General features: G+C 38.8%; 1 protein-coding gene across 1 annotated transcript; it reads left to right on the top strand.

Annotated features, from left to right (window-relative positions):
- Positions 1-9902: 9902 nt before the first annotated feature.
- On the top strand, positions 9903-11616 carry LOC119537394 (olfactory receptor 8B3-like). Its single transcript, XM_037839863.1, has 2 exons — positions 9903-9953; positions 10669-11616. The coding sequence occupies exons 1-2, from the start codon at positions 9903-9905 to the stop codon at positions 11614-11616; spliced, it is 999 nt and encodes a 332-aa protein (XP_037695791.1).
- Positions 11617-12346: the final 730 nt, after the last annotated feature.

The raw sequence follows: 12346 nt of genomic DNA, 5'->3' as shown, positions 1-12346 counted from the left end.
TAGGGAGGCTCCCAGTCTGCTGAAAGGATGAGTGAATGGCACATGTTAATTCACACTGCTCTGCCTTCCCAACTCTGGGACAACCAGCTGGGGGTGCCAGGAATGCTAATGTCCACACTCAATTTTGTGGTGTGTGCATGTTATTGGAAGCACTTCCTTCACACTGGGTTGTCTGGGGCAGCTCTGGTCTACGGGGCCGGCGATGGGCAGGAGTGTTCCCTGTCCACCAGGATGTTGGCTGTGAGAGGATGCCCCCCTTTTCTTGGGAAGTTGTGGTGTTTAGTGAATTTTCTCAGTCACTGGATTATTGCCTTTTGTCTCAGAGCTCTCTTAGTTCAGGGGTTAGTAACTGACATGGCTTCTAAGGCACACTCTGGCAGTGCCCAACTAAGAACACTGACCAAATGGAAAGCCTACCTGCTAGAGTGTAGCATTTTCAGTATCAGCCCTCTCATTGCCAAAATGCACAAGATTCTTGGACCATGTAGAAGATCCAATAGCCAAAGTTACTGCACCTTAAATAGCTGTTAAAATGCCCACTATAAAAGGCATGGGTACCATTCCCATGTCTGCTTGGTACACTGATGGTTCCACTAGTGGGCAGCCTTCCACATGGACAGCTGTGGCAGTGCAAGCAAGAACCAACACTATATGGCGGGAGAATGGCACTATGCGAAGCAGTCAATAGGCTGAGTTAAGAGCAATGTGGATAGTAATAATGCATGAACCAGGAGATGTATTGTCTGTACTGACAGCTGGACTGTTTACAAAGGCCTTATGACCTAGATGGCAGCCTGGACGCAGGAACAATGAACAGTCATAGGTCACTCCATCTGGGGACAATAATTGTAGAAAGACATCTGGGATGTCTGCCAACAACAAAAGGTAACTGTTTATCATGTCCCTGCCCACACTCCCAACAAGTTACCTGGGAATGTGGAAGCAGATGCACTTCCACGGGTTCAGAGCAGCATAACTGAAACAAGTGACGTGGTGGAGTGGCTCATCAGAAAAGCAGACACCAAGGGTATCACACCCTGTGGTGTCTGGCTTAGCAGTTCCAGCTGCCAGTCACACACCAGCAGCTAGTGGACATCACTATAGAGTGCTCTTCATGCTCCCTGTTTCGACCACGTAGATTACCACACCAGATGGGACACATCAGCTGGTCACAAATCCTGGTGACCTGGTGGCAAGCAGACTATATCAGCCCCATTCTGCTCTTGGAGGGGTTGAGGTATGCTTTTACTGCCATGGACATGGCTACGGGACTTTTGTTAGCTTTCCCGATCAGGAAGGTAAACCAATGGGCCACCATATGCTATTTGGAAAGAATGAGTGTTCTGTGTGGTGTACCTACACAGAGAGACAGTAATGAGGGGACCCATTTCACTGGACAAATGAACCAGTCATGGGCTATGGACTATGATGTAATATGCACTTTCCATCTACCTTATAACCCTAGAGGTGCAGGCCTTACTGAAAGAATGAATGGTTTGTTAAAGGAACAGCTAAAAGATGATAAAAGGTCTTTGTAACAGTGTACTAAAAGGCTATCAGACCTTAACTCACTTGAATGCAACACCATGGACTGCTTCACCTGCCCCATTGAAATGCTAACTGTGGGACTAATGCAAGCATTGAGAATCCAAGTTAAAGGAGTAGGTAAGTAACAATAACTTATTGTTGCTTGTGCTTCAGACCATACAAATGGGGAAAAGAGTTCAATTGGTCTTGGTGCTGGCCTATGCAGCCATGTTGGTTAGGAAATCCTAAGACCCTGGGGAATAGAAGTTACCCAAAATATTGTAATAAGACCTCAGTTTATTCAGAAAATGCCTGTTAAAGTCTGTATCACCAATAGGGTCTTGTATTCCCATGAGAACTTTATGCATGACTATGTGGATCATTTTTATGCCAGATTAACAACTGAAATAATGGTAGAGGACTTTCAAAATTTGCAGGGGGAGAATATCTGGTATTTAAAACCTCCCCATAATCTTCCTCTGCCTGGTCCCTTGTCCACCAATGGAACTCTCACATGCATATTGTTAGATCAGCAGGAATTACCCCTTACTGCTCCCCATAAACATCTTTCTTTTCACCCATAGCACCTTAGCAAACACCTTCCTACAGTGGGCTTCAGTGGTAACTCATGCCCACAACTGAATCCCATGTTGGGTTTTCACAGACTTGCCATCTTCAGGCACTACCAGCCTTTCTTGGAATGTGACCCTTCTGAATTGGACTGCGTGGTATACCCTGCTGGCCTGGCAGAATTCAGTGCATTGGGAAATCTAGAAAATAATCTTCTATCCAACTACTATCCTATAACAAGTCTGGGGCTTACATCTCCTCACTTGTATGGGAACAGGTGAATAAGCCCTGATCTATATTGGGGGATGCTGTATATGATGGTTTAGTGTGGCTGATGGCAGAAGCTGTAACACTAGACCATGTTGCATGGAATGATTCAAGTTCATGATGTGGGGTGGCTACCCCCAGAATTGTTTACAAAACAATAGTTTTTTCCATTGGCAAAATATATCCCACCAACATGGTGCATATCCTTCCCCTAAGGGTTCACCATGGACATGTGGGCAATGTGGTTGGCCCTATTTACCCTATAACTGGACAGGACATTGTACATGGGGGCAGCCCTCTGTTCATGCTACCTTATATGACTCTTTACCCTGTGCTCCTAGTAATTGGGAAATGGTTAGAGCTCTATATAGAATAAAACACACTGCCCAGTGGTATTATCCTTTAGCCATTCTTATACCAGATCTAGCTTGTGCTGATTTGGATGTATTTTGGTATTGTGTCCCCCCAAATGCCATGTTCCTTGGTGCAATCTTGTGGGGACAGTGTTAGTGTTGATTAGGTTGGAACCTATTGAGTGTTTCCATGGAGATGTGACTCAATCAACTGTGGGCCAGACCTTTGATTGACAAATCTCCATTTAGGGTGGGTCTTAGTTAAATCACTGGAGCCATATAAAAGAGCTGACAAACAAAAGGAACTCAGTGCAGCTGCAGCTTAAAGGTATATTTTGAAGATGGCCATTGAAAGCTGACACTGACATTTTGGAGAATGCCATTTTTGGAGAATGCCATTTTGAATTGCAGCCTGGGAGCAAGCAGATGCCAGCCACTTGCCTTCTGAACTAACAGAGGTTTTCTGGATGCTAATGACCTTTCTCCAGTGAAGGTGCCCTCTTGCTGATGCCTTACCTTGGACACTTTGTGGCCTTGAGACTGTAATTTTGTAACCAAATAAACCCCTTTTGTAAAAACCAATCCATTTCTGGTGTTTTGCAAAATGGCAGCATTAGCAAACTGGAGCTGCAATAGTTACTGCAAAACATGTGACAACTATAGCCAGTCACACTGCCTGAATACTTAGTGATTCCAAAAGAGCTATATCCTTGCTAAATGGAAAACCACACAGCTTAGAAAGGTAGTTTTACAAAATAGAATAACCTTAGATGTCCTCACTTCAACACAGGGCCACATCTGTGCCTTAATTGATGTGCAGTGCTGCGTGTGTATTCCTGATCATTTGCACAATGTTTCACAAGATTTAAATCATATGCAAGGGTACATACATAATATTGATCAATTATCAGTAGACCCCTTGTCTAAATGGTTTAATTCCCTTTCTTGGCATGGCTGCATCTCTGTGGGTTTATCTCTGTGGGGGGGCGGATTTCAAGTCTTCTGTTGTCTCTTATATTGTGGAATATGGTGTAACATTTGCCCTATGGTCAATGTAGTCTGCTGTGTGGGAGTGGATTGTGGGGACCCAGCACCTCTCCATAGTGAAAGTAAGTTATTGCACATAGCTGCCTACTTGAATGGGACAGACATTAAAGGTTATCAGACCTCCTGGCACGGGGTGTACAAATGGTATCATAAACAAAGCAATAAAACTCCCCTCCCCTGACCACTGTTGATAAATCTCCACACCCCTGTGTCCCAAGACCCTGCTGAAATTCTGTTCTCACAGCCTATGATATGTGTCCCATATAAACCACCCCCTGGTACCCCCAACTCTTTGTGGAGCACTAACTTCCATTTTCCCCAGCAGGCTGCTGCTGTGGAACCATTGCCTGTTCTTCAGTCCTAATTAACTATCTCCATGCCTGGTATGTTCTTCAGGAACTGGGTTGGAACAATGGTTGTCTTTTTGTTCTAATATCACTGTTGGAAAAGCGTATGTATTCTCCATTGAATTGCCTTTGCCCTTTTGTGCAAATAAACTGACCCTGTATGTGTGGGTTCATTTGTGACTCAACATTCAGTCCCATCATCCATCAATTCTTTTCCCAATACCATACTGCTTTGATTTTTGTAGCATGTAGTAAATCTTGAAATCTGTTGGTGCGAGTCCTCCGATTTTGTTCTTTGGTGAAATTATTTTGCCTATTCTTGTTCTTTTGGCTTTTCATGGAAATTTGAGAATTGGTTTTCTACAGAATATTCTGCTGGGAATTTAATGTAATTGCATGGGATTTGTGGTCAGGTTAGATAGGTGAACTAGAGTGACTCTTCCAATTCATAAACCTAATCTTTCCTTCTATATGTCTTCTTTGAGTGCTATCATTTTAGTGTTTTACAGTCTGTGGTGTATAAATCTTGCACATATTTTATTAGATTTACACCTAATTATTTCATGTTTTTGGTGCTGTTATAAATGGTACTGCATTTTTAAATTCACATATTATAAAAGGTACTGCATTTTTAAATTCACATGCCATACAATTCACACATATATTGTGTACAATTAAATGGTTTTTACTTTACTCACAAGATTGTGTTGTCATTCCCACAATCAATTTTAGAACATTTTCATTGTCTCAGAAACAATCCCCTATAGCCACCACACCACAATTCCTCTGTCAACCAAACCCTAGTGAATTACCAAACTGTTTTCAGTCCTTATAGATTCACCTACTTTCAATATTTCATGTAAGAGGGATAATACAATATGAAGTCTATTGTGACTTTCAGTTAGAGTAATATTTTATGGCTCTTCCATGTTGTAGCATATATCAATAATATATTTTATCTCATTGCCAAATGATATTGTGTTGTATGGATATACCACATTCCTTTTGTAGATCAATTGATGGGCTATAGCATTCTTCCACTTTTGACTATATGAACAAAGTTGCTATGAACATTCTTGTACAATTTTTTGCATGGACATGTTTTCATGTTTTTCTTATGTATATAAATAGTAGTAGGATATCTGGGTCCTGATGGAAATGCCACATTTAGTTTTTGAGGAATTTGCACACTGTTTTCCAAAGAGGATGTACCATTTGGCATTTCCACCAGCAGTATATGAAGGCTCCCAGTTTCTGCATCCTGACAAACACCTGTTACCATCTTCTTTTTATTCTTCTGGCCATCCTAGTGGGTTTTAGGTTACATATCATGGTGATTTTGATTTGTACTTCCTTGATTACTGATACTGAAATCTTTCATGTGCTTATTGGTAATTTTTATATCTTTCACGGAAAAGTATCTATTCACATCTTTTGCTCATTTAAAAATTGCTTTGTTTCTCCTTTTATGATTGAGATGTAAGAATTCTATGTTTTGCATACTTGATTCTTATCAGATATATGATCTGCCAATATTTTCTTCTATTTGGGCTTTGCTTTTTTTACTCTCTTTTTGCTAGTTTTGATGATCATTTTTTAAATTTGATGTAGCCAACTTCATCTAATTTTTCTTTTGTTGCTTGTGTTTTTGGTATCTTATCTAAAACACATTGCCTAATCTAATGTGAAAAATTATTCCAATATTTTCTTCTAAGGGTTTTATAGTTGTAGCTCTTATACATTTAAATCTATAATTTATTCTGAATTAATAATTTTTATGGTATAAGATAGATCTTTGCATTCTGTGCTTTGAATGTAAATATCCAGTCATACCTACAGCATTGTTGAAAAGACTGTTCTTTCCCCATTGAATTGTCTTGGCATCTTTGTTGCAAATCAATCAACCATAACTGTGCTCATTTACTTATGGAATCTTAATTGTATTCCATTCAGCTATGTTGAATATATATCCATATATAAATACACAGATACATAGATATAGATATAGATATAGATATACAACACAAACACACAAACACACTTGAATATACTTAAATGCAGGGAAATTTTCCCTATGCTACAGCTCTTTGCTTTTCTTTCCCATACTGTTTGAATGAGCTGTAAACTACCCTTTCCTTAAGAGTTTTTCATTCCCACTTGTTAACACTTAAAAGCAATAGTGGAGGTGGTTGTGGAATGCTTTTCAAGCTATTATTTTCATCATTCGTAACTGTCCAGAGCAAGAAAAGTGAAGGTGGGGTGGAAAGAGGAGCATGTTTTATATTTTTTCTCTCTTTGAACCTTCACTAATTCTTAATAAAACTTCCATTGAATTCAAATGTGAGAGAAGGGAAAAGTGAGTGCAAAAGGATTGCCAAATTTTTCTCCCACAATATTACAATTTCTGATATTATCTGCATATTAAAAATTAGACCCTTTCTAGTGAGACACAATTCCAATTCCAATATTAATAATTAACTTATAAATGAGATGACATACATTTAGATGTGATAAAGATCTATGCACAAAATGTGATTATATTCCTTTATTTTTAGGGCTATTTCACACAGATTTATGTTTCATTCTGTACTTGTTTTGATGCAGAAGAAAATTCTTATTTTAGTGCTGTTGCAATTTTTAATAAAACCCTTCCCTGAGGACAAAGTGTTCTAACACTGCTATACCATGATTTTATTTTTTAGACCATGAAGAAAACTTATTTTCTAGCAAACACTCAGAGACAGAAATTTTCTCCAGTAAGTCCATCTGTGATAGGATAGTCAATATCCACAATAGCGTAAACTCTATGTGTGCCTCTCTTGAAATAATACGTGCACAGCCAGATTGTGGGATTTACCAGGGAACACTTCTGAATCTTAGTGTCCATAAATGTCATTGATCTTCACCTTTCCACCCAGCATCTTCAGGCTTTTAATCTATTCATAAATTTCAAACACTAGCCAGTTTTGAGAAATGGAAACATGCACTCAGCAAGGCTAACTTTGTTTTGGACAGAGGATGAAATTGAATGTACTGATAACATAAATCATGGATTGACAGATCCCTTTTGTGTTTCTCTGTCTTTACTGTGGATCTAAGAGAGAATCATAGGCTAGCAGCTCTTAATTCATCCTAAATCTGTTTTGAAGCCTTAATGTCTACAGTCACAAACTCATTGAGATGGAGAGCCAGGATTGGTACAAGGATGCTGGTGAATGGAGATTAGTGTCTCTCTTTTTTTTTTATAACCCCAAACAACAGTTGTGTAATTACCAGGGGGATTATAACTTCAATTCATATCATTCATTTATCTTAACTTAAGGTTCCTATCTTGTAGGCTGTGTCATGAATTTCCCTTTTACTTATCAAATTTTGTGAGTCTAGCAATTTCCACATCTTATATTATATATTGAGGAGATTCTAAACAAGAGACAAATAGCAAAGAAGACTGTCCAAATCAAACATAAAGTTGAAATTTCAGAATGCTTAATCTTTACTCTTATGTATCAAAAATTCAGTGTCCAAATGGACAACTCCATCTCTTTCTGTTTGGGGTTGCCACTCCCTCTAGCCCCACCAAAAAGTCAACATAATTTTGATAATACAAGTCATTGTTTCATGTTTGGAGGCATTCCTTATTTTGAACAGTTTGAAAATATTAAGAGTCTGATGCTTTCTGACCAAGAATGAATCCCTCTATATGAGCTCAGCTTGATGCCCCTTCCACACTATACATAAGTAGTGGATGTGTAAATATATACATGTGTATGTGTATATTTAATTTAACCATACATATGCATATATATTTATATGATAAGTTGATTTTCCTGAGTCAGGTTAGTTGATATGCAGCATAAGAGAGAAAATTTACTTTATAAAAACACAAAATATATTGCATACTGAAGGAGTAAACACATTTTCCTATAGAAACATGTATCACTAGCTTCTTTATTGTGGTGGACAGTGCTGATGCCACCTCTGCTCACTTATGTAAGAATCTTCTTTTAGGGATACAGGCTAAATGTGTGAGATACTGATTATGCAGGTTTTACCTGCAGCTATTGTTGGCTACCTGGCATAATTCTGACTGAAGAAACGTAATGGGGAGTCATGTATTGGCTACTGTAGAAAATTTACTTGATCATGTACATGGAAAGACATATGAGGGGAATTCATTTTTCTTCTTCTCTTGCTTCTTTGATATAGTTTTGTGAGAAAATGTGATTCTTGGAGCTATAGCAAATATTTAATTAAATTATTTAATTTAATGAAAAAGATGGAATTATAGTTTTGGGGACTTATATTTTATTACAAGTTCTAATGTGCAGAGAGCAAGGAAGAAACACTAAATGGTATTGAGCAAGGGAAAGATAGAGCTGTCTTTGAGATTATTCTAGCAGCAGTGTGCATGGCTGAATTAGAATGAATATGTGGGAAATTCTAGAATAAATTTTAGAAGCCATTACAGTTCAGTAATATAGGTCTGTTAAACCCTAAAAAGTTCCTGAATTCAGGTGGTGCCTGTGGAAATGGATTGAGGACATCGTAGTGGTAGACTCTGTTGCTTAGAATGTGAGGAATGTGGAAAATATTCCAAGGCTTCTCAGCCTGAGAAAAACATAATTTCCATGAATATTTATTAAGCTCCTACTGTGTACTCTGTACTGTACTTGGCAGCAGAAGCAAAGTAGCACACAAGACAGAAGTGGCTTCTATCCTTACAGAGCTTAAACTTTGTAGGAGAGCACACAAATAAAAGGAAAAATAATAATGCCTGCTGAGTGTTAGGATGGAGCATCTCTCAAAAGCTTTGAGAACATAAATCCTGATAGCTGAGATTTATGGCCTATTTACTATGTTGGGCACTGTTCTAAGCACTTGACATATATTAGCTCAATTTACAGTCACAACAACCCAATAAAAGACATGCTATTATTCCCATGGCTATCTAAAAAACTCTCTGAGGCAGAGAGTGTTTAAGTAACTTGTCCAAGGTGTTAGAGTGAGGAATTATGGAGGTTGTCCTCTAACTCCTGAGCCTAAATTCTTAACTCTTATGATGAGAAGCAATGGATGACTTCAGTTACTGAAATATTACCTTTAACGACCATAAAAGGATATTCAGTTAGAAATTTCTAGTAGCTGTTTAGAATTAAAGGCAATGAAGTAAGGTAAAGCATTAAAATTTATTTGCAGATATACCAGAAGAGATAACAACTGAAGTCAGTTACTGCAATCCTTGAGAAATTTCTATTAAAGAATATAGAATCCTGTGGGCAGAACCCACATGGAAATAATCCTTTGAATATGGGCTGCAAGATGAAATAAGCAAGACAATAGACAGGTTTCCCTTGAGAGTTGAAGATTGTAGGGATGTGGGAATTCCATTTTTGCTGTGTATTGGGGCATGTACAATCCCAAGAGTGAATAAAAATGAGTAAATTATTGAGTCCCTAAGGGACTAATGACATATCATGGTTGAGTGTGAAAATACAATCCCCTTATTTCTCTATTACTCACAGAATCTGTTCCCTGGAGAGGAGACTGAACAAATTTGTAATGTACTTATAAACAAGTGCATTATATTATTGAACCAAAACTAAATCTGCTGCATCTTTAGTAAACAATGCTCAATTTTTTCTCTGCCATTTGAGGGGCCTCAAGGTTAAAATCAGAAATTGTGATCTGTAACTCTATGATTTCCAGGACATATTGGAATTAAGTCTGGTCTGCATTGTTTTAGAGTCAAAGAAACCAAAATTTGAGAGTTTGAAATTGCTCTTCAATGTCCATGGTGGTAAATAATCACAATCAGGAAGCTCAGATTTTCTGGCTGAAGAGGGTGAGTTCCTCAATTCCATTCAAATTATATCCTCCCTATTTGGAGATGGAAATCCAGGGATTAAGAAATGCTGCTTTTACCTATATTTTGTAGTCCTGACATGCAAATGAATCAGGTGGAAGATCTGTTTGAGGGGGAAGCAGAGAATGTTCAGAGACAGAGGGCCTCAGAGGTTCCCATATCTCAGTGTGTAGGTTCCCTCTCCAGGGAGGCAACTCTCACTTCTCTAGAAATGGCTCTTACTCTGTGACTGGAGGCAGCTACTGGCCTTCTCCTGGATTCTGTTTTTCAGTTTTGATCTGGAAACGATGTTCATGGTTCCCACACCAACAGTGTCTACTCTACATGAGAGGCAGCTCCAGGTTGCCAGGGCCTCTTCCTCTAGTGTTAAGTCTGAGGGGAGTACTCATATCAATAAAGAGATGATGAGAAGAGAGAAGGATTCTGTCCTCATCTATCTTTCCTCTCTCTTGCCTGGGTTTTCCATTAGTCACATTTTTATATGGCAGCACTGGCCTTCACTCTGTAGGGTAAGGTGAAGATGTTCTTTATTATATATATCTTTAAAGACTATAATACTTGGAAATCTGTGTCACTTGGGTTCATGTTGGAGTCATCTCAGACATTCTTGTTGCTGAGCCATTCCTGTTGGTGGAGATGTTTGTGGAAGGTCTGGGTTGCCGTCTAACACAAGCATTTTCTCTTGCCCCCACAGTTGCCACAGAGCAGAATTACTATTGGAAATGGCTCTTTCATGACTGAATTCATTCTGGTTGGCCTAACAGATGATCCAGATCTCCAAATCCCACTTTTCTTTCTTTTTCTATCAATGTATATGTTCACCATTTTGGGAAACTTAGGATTCATAGCTCTAATTGGGCTGAATTCCCATCTTCACACCCCCATGTACTTTTTCCTCTTTAACCTGTCCTTCACAGACCTCTGTTATTCTTCTGTTTTGACACCCAAAATGCTAATCAACTTCTTATCAAAGAAGAATATTATCTCCTACCGGGGGTGCATGGCCCAGCTCTACTTCTTCTGCTTTTTTGCCATCTCTGAGTGCTATGTGCTGGTATCAATGGCCTATGATCGCTATGTGGCCATCTGTAATCCACTCTTGTATAACATTGCCATGTCCCCTAAAATGTGCTCCAGCCTAATGTTTGGTTCATACTTGGTGGCATTTACTGGTGCTATGGCCCACACTGGATGCATGCTGAGACTGACCTTCTGTGATGCCAACACCATCAACCATTATTTCTGTGACATACTCCCTGTGCTCCAGCTCTCCTGCACAAGCACCTATGTCAATGAGCTGGTGGTCTTCATTGTAGTGAGCATCAACATCATTGTGACCTCTCTCATCATTTTCATCTCTTATGGTTTCATTCTCTCCAGCATCCTCCACATCAGTTCCACTGAGGGCAGGTCCAAAGCCTTCAGCACCTGCAGTTCCCACATAATGGCTGTTTCTCTCTTCTTTGGATCAACTGCATTTGTGTATTTGCAGCCATCTTCCTCGATGTCTGTGAATGTGGGAAAGACCTCTTCTGTCTTTTACACCAATGTGGTTCCCATGATGAACCCCTTAATCTACAGCTTGAGGAACAAAGATGTTAAACTTGCCATGAAAAAGACCCTGAGTAGGAGAAAGTTTTAATTAGAAATGGGCTGTCATGTGCAGGTAGTTTCAAGCAAGGAGGTTCCAAGTGTTTATTTATGATATACTTCTTGCCTGTGTTCTTATCCTACTTATTTCTTATCCTGAAGGAAATTTGAGGTTTCTTTAAAAAGAACTGTTGTTAGAGTAGTTTTTCTTCTTTTTCTCACTATTTGTACAGCTTATTCTCCTTGTCACCTTTTTCCTGGTTGAGAATAACATTAAGGAAGGAATTTTTTGTATGTGATTTTTTTGGAAGGGTTTGAACTTTCTCATTTTTTCCTCCTTGAACAAGATGAATGGTTCTGCAATGATTGGATAAAATAATACTAGGGTGTTATTTTGTTATTGGAGGTATCTACCCTAGTATGCCTGTTGTCTTTTGCCACAAGAAGCAAGAATTAAACAATATGTCTCCACTCCTGTCTTTCAACCCTCCACTAAGCAGGAGAATATCTCCTTCAAAGGCCAGTGGTTCAATGATAATGAAGGTTCCATAAAGATGATTAGGCACATTCCAAAAAGCAGTTGTAAATGCTATATAGCAGTTGTCTTTTGCTAAGCTATTTAATTTTATTTACACCCAAACAAATCCATAGTAGATGTTCAGTATATTTTTTATTTTTGGATAGAAAAGGGAAACTCAGAGATGTTAATGATTAATTTAAAGGCACCCAGCTTCTCAATGACAAAGCTTAGCATTAGCTTTAGGATCCTGAATTCAAGTATG

This window comes from Choloepus didactylus, chromosome 6 (genome assembly GCF_015220235.1).
Source record: "Choloepus didactylus isolate mChoDid1 chromosome 6, mChoDid1.pri, whole genome shotgun sequence".
NCBI classification, from domain to species: Eukaryota; Metazoa; Chordata; class Mammalia; order Pilosa; family Megalonychidae; genus Choloepus; species Choloepus didactylus.
The sequence above is the reverse complement of the archived record's forward strand: the minus strand, read 5'-3'. Positions and strand labels throughout refer to the sequence as shown.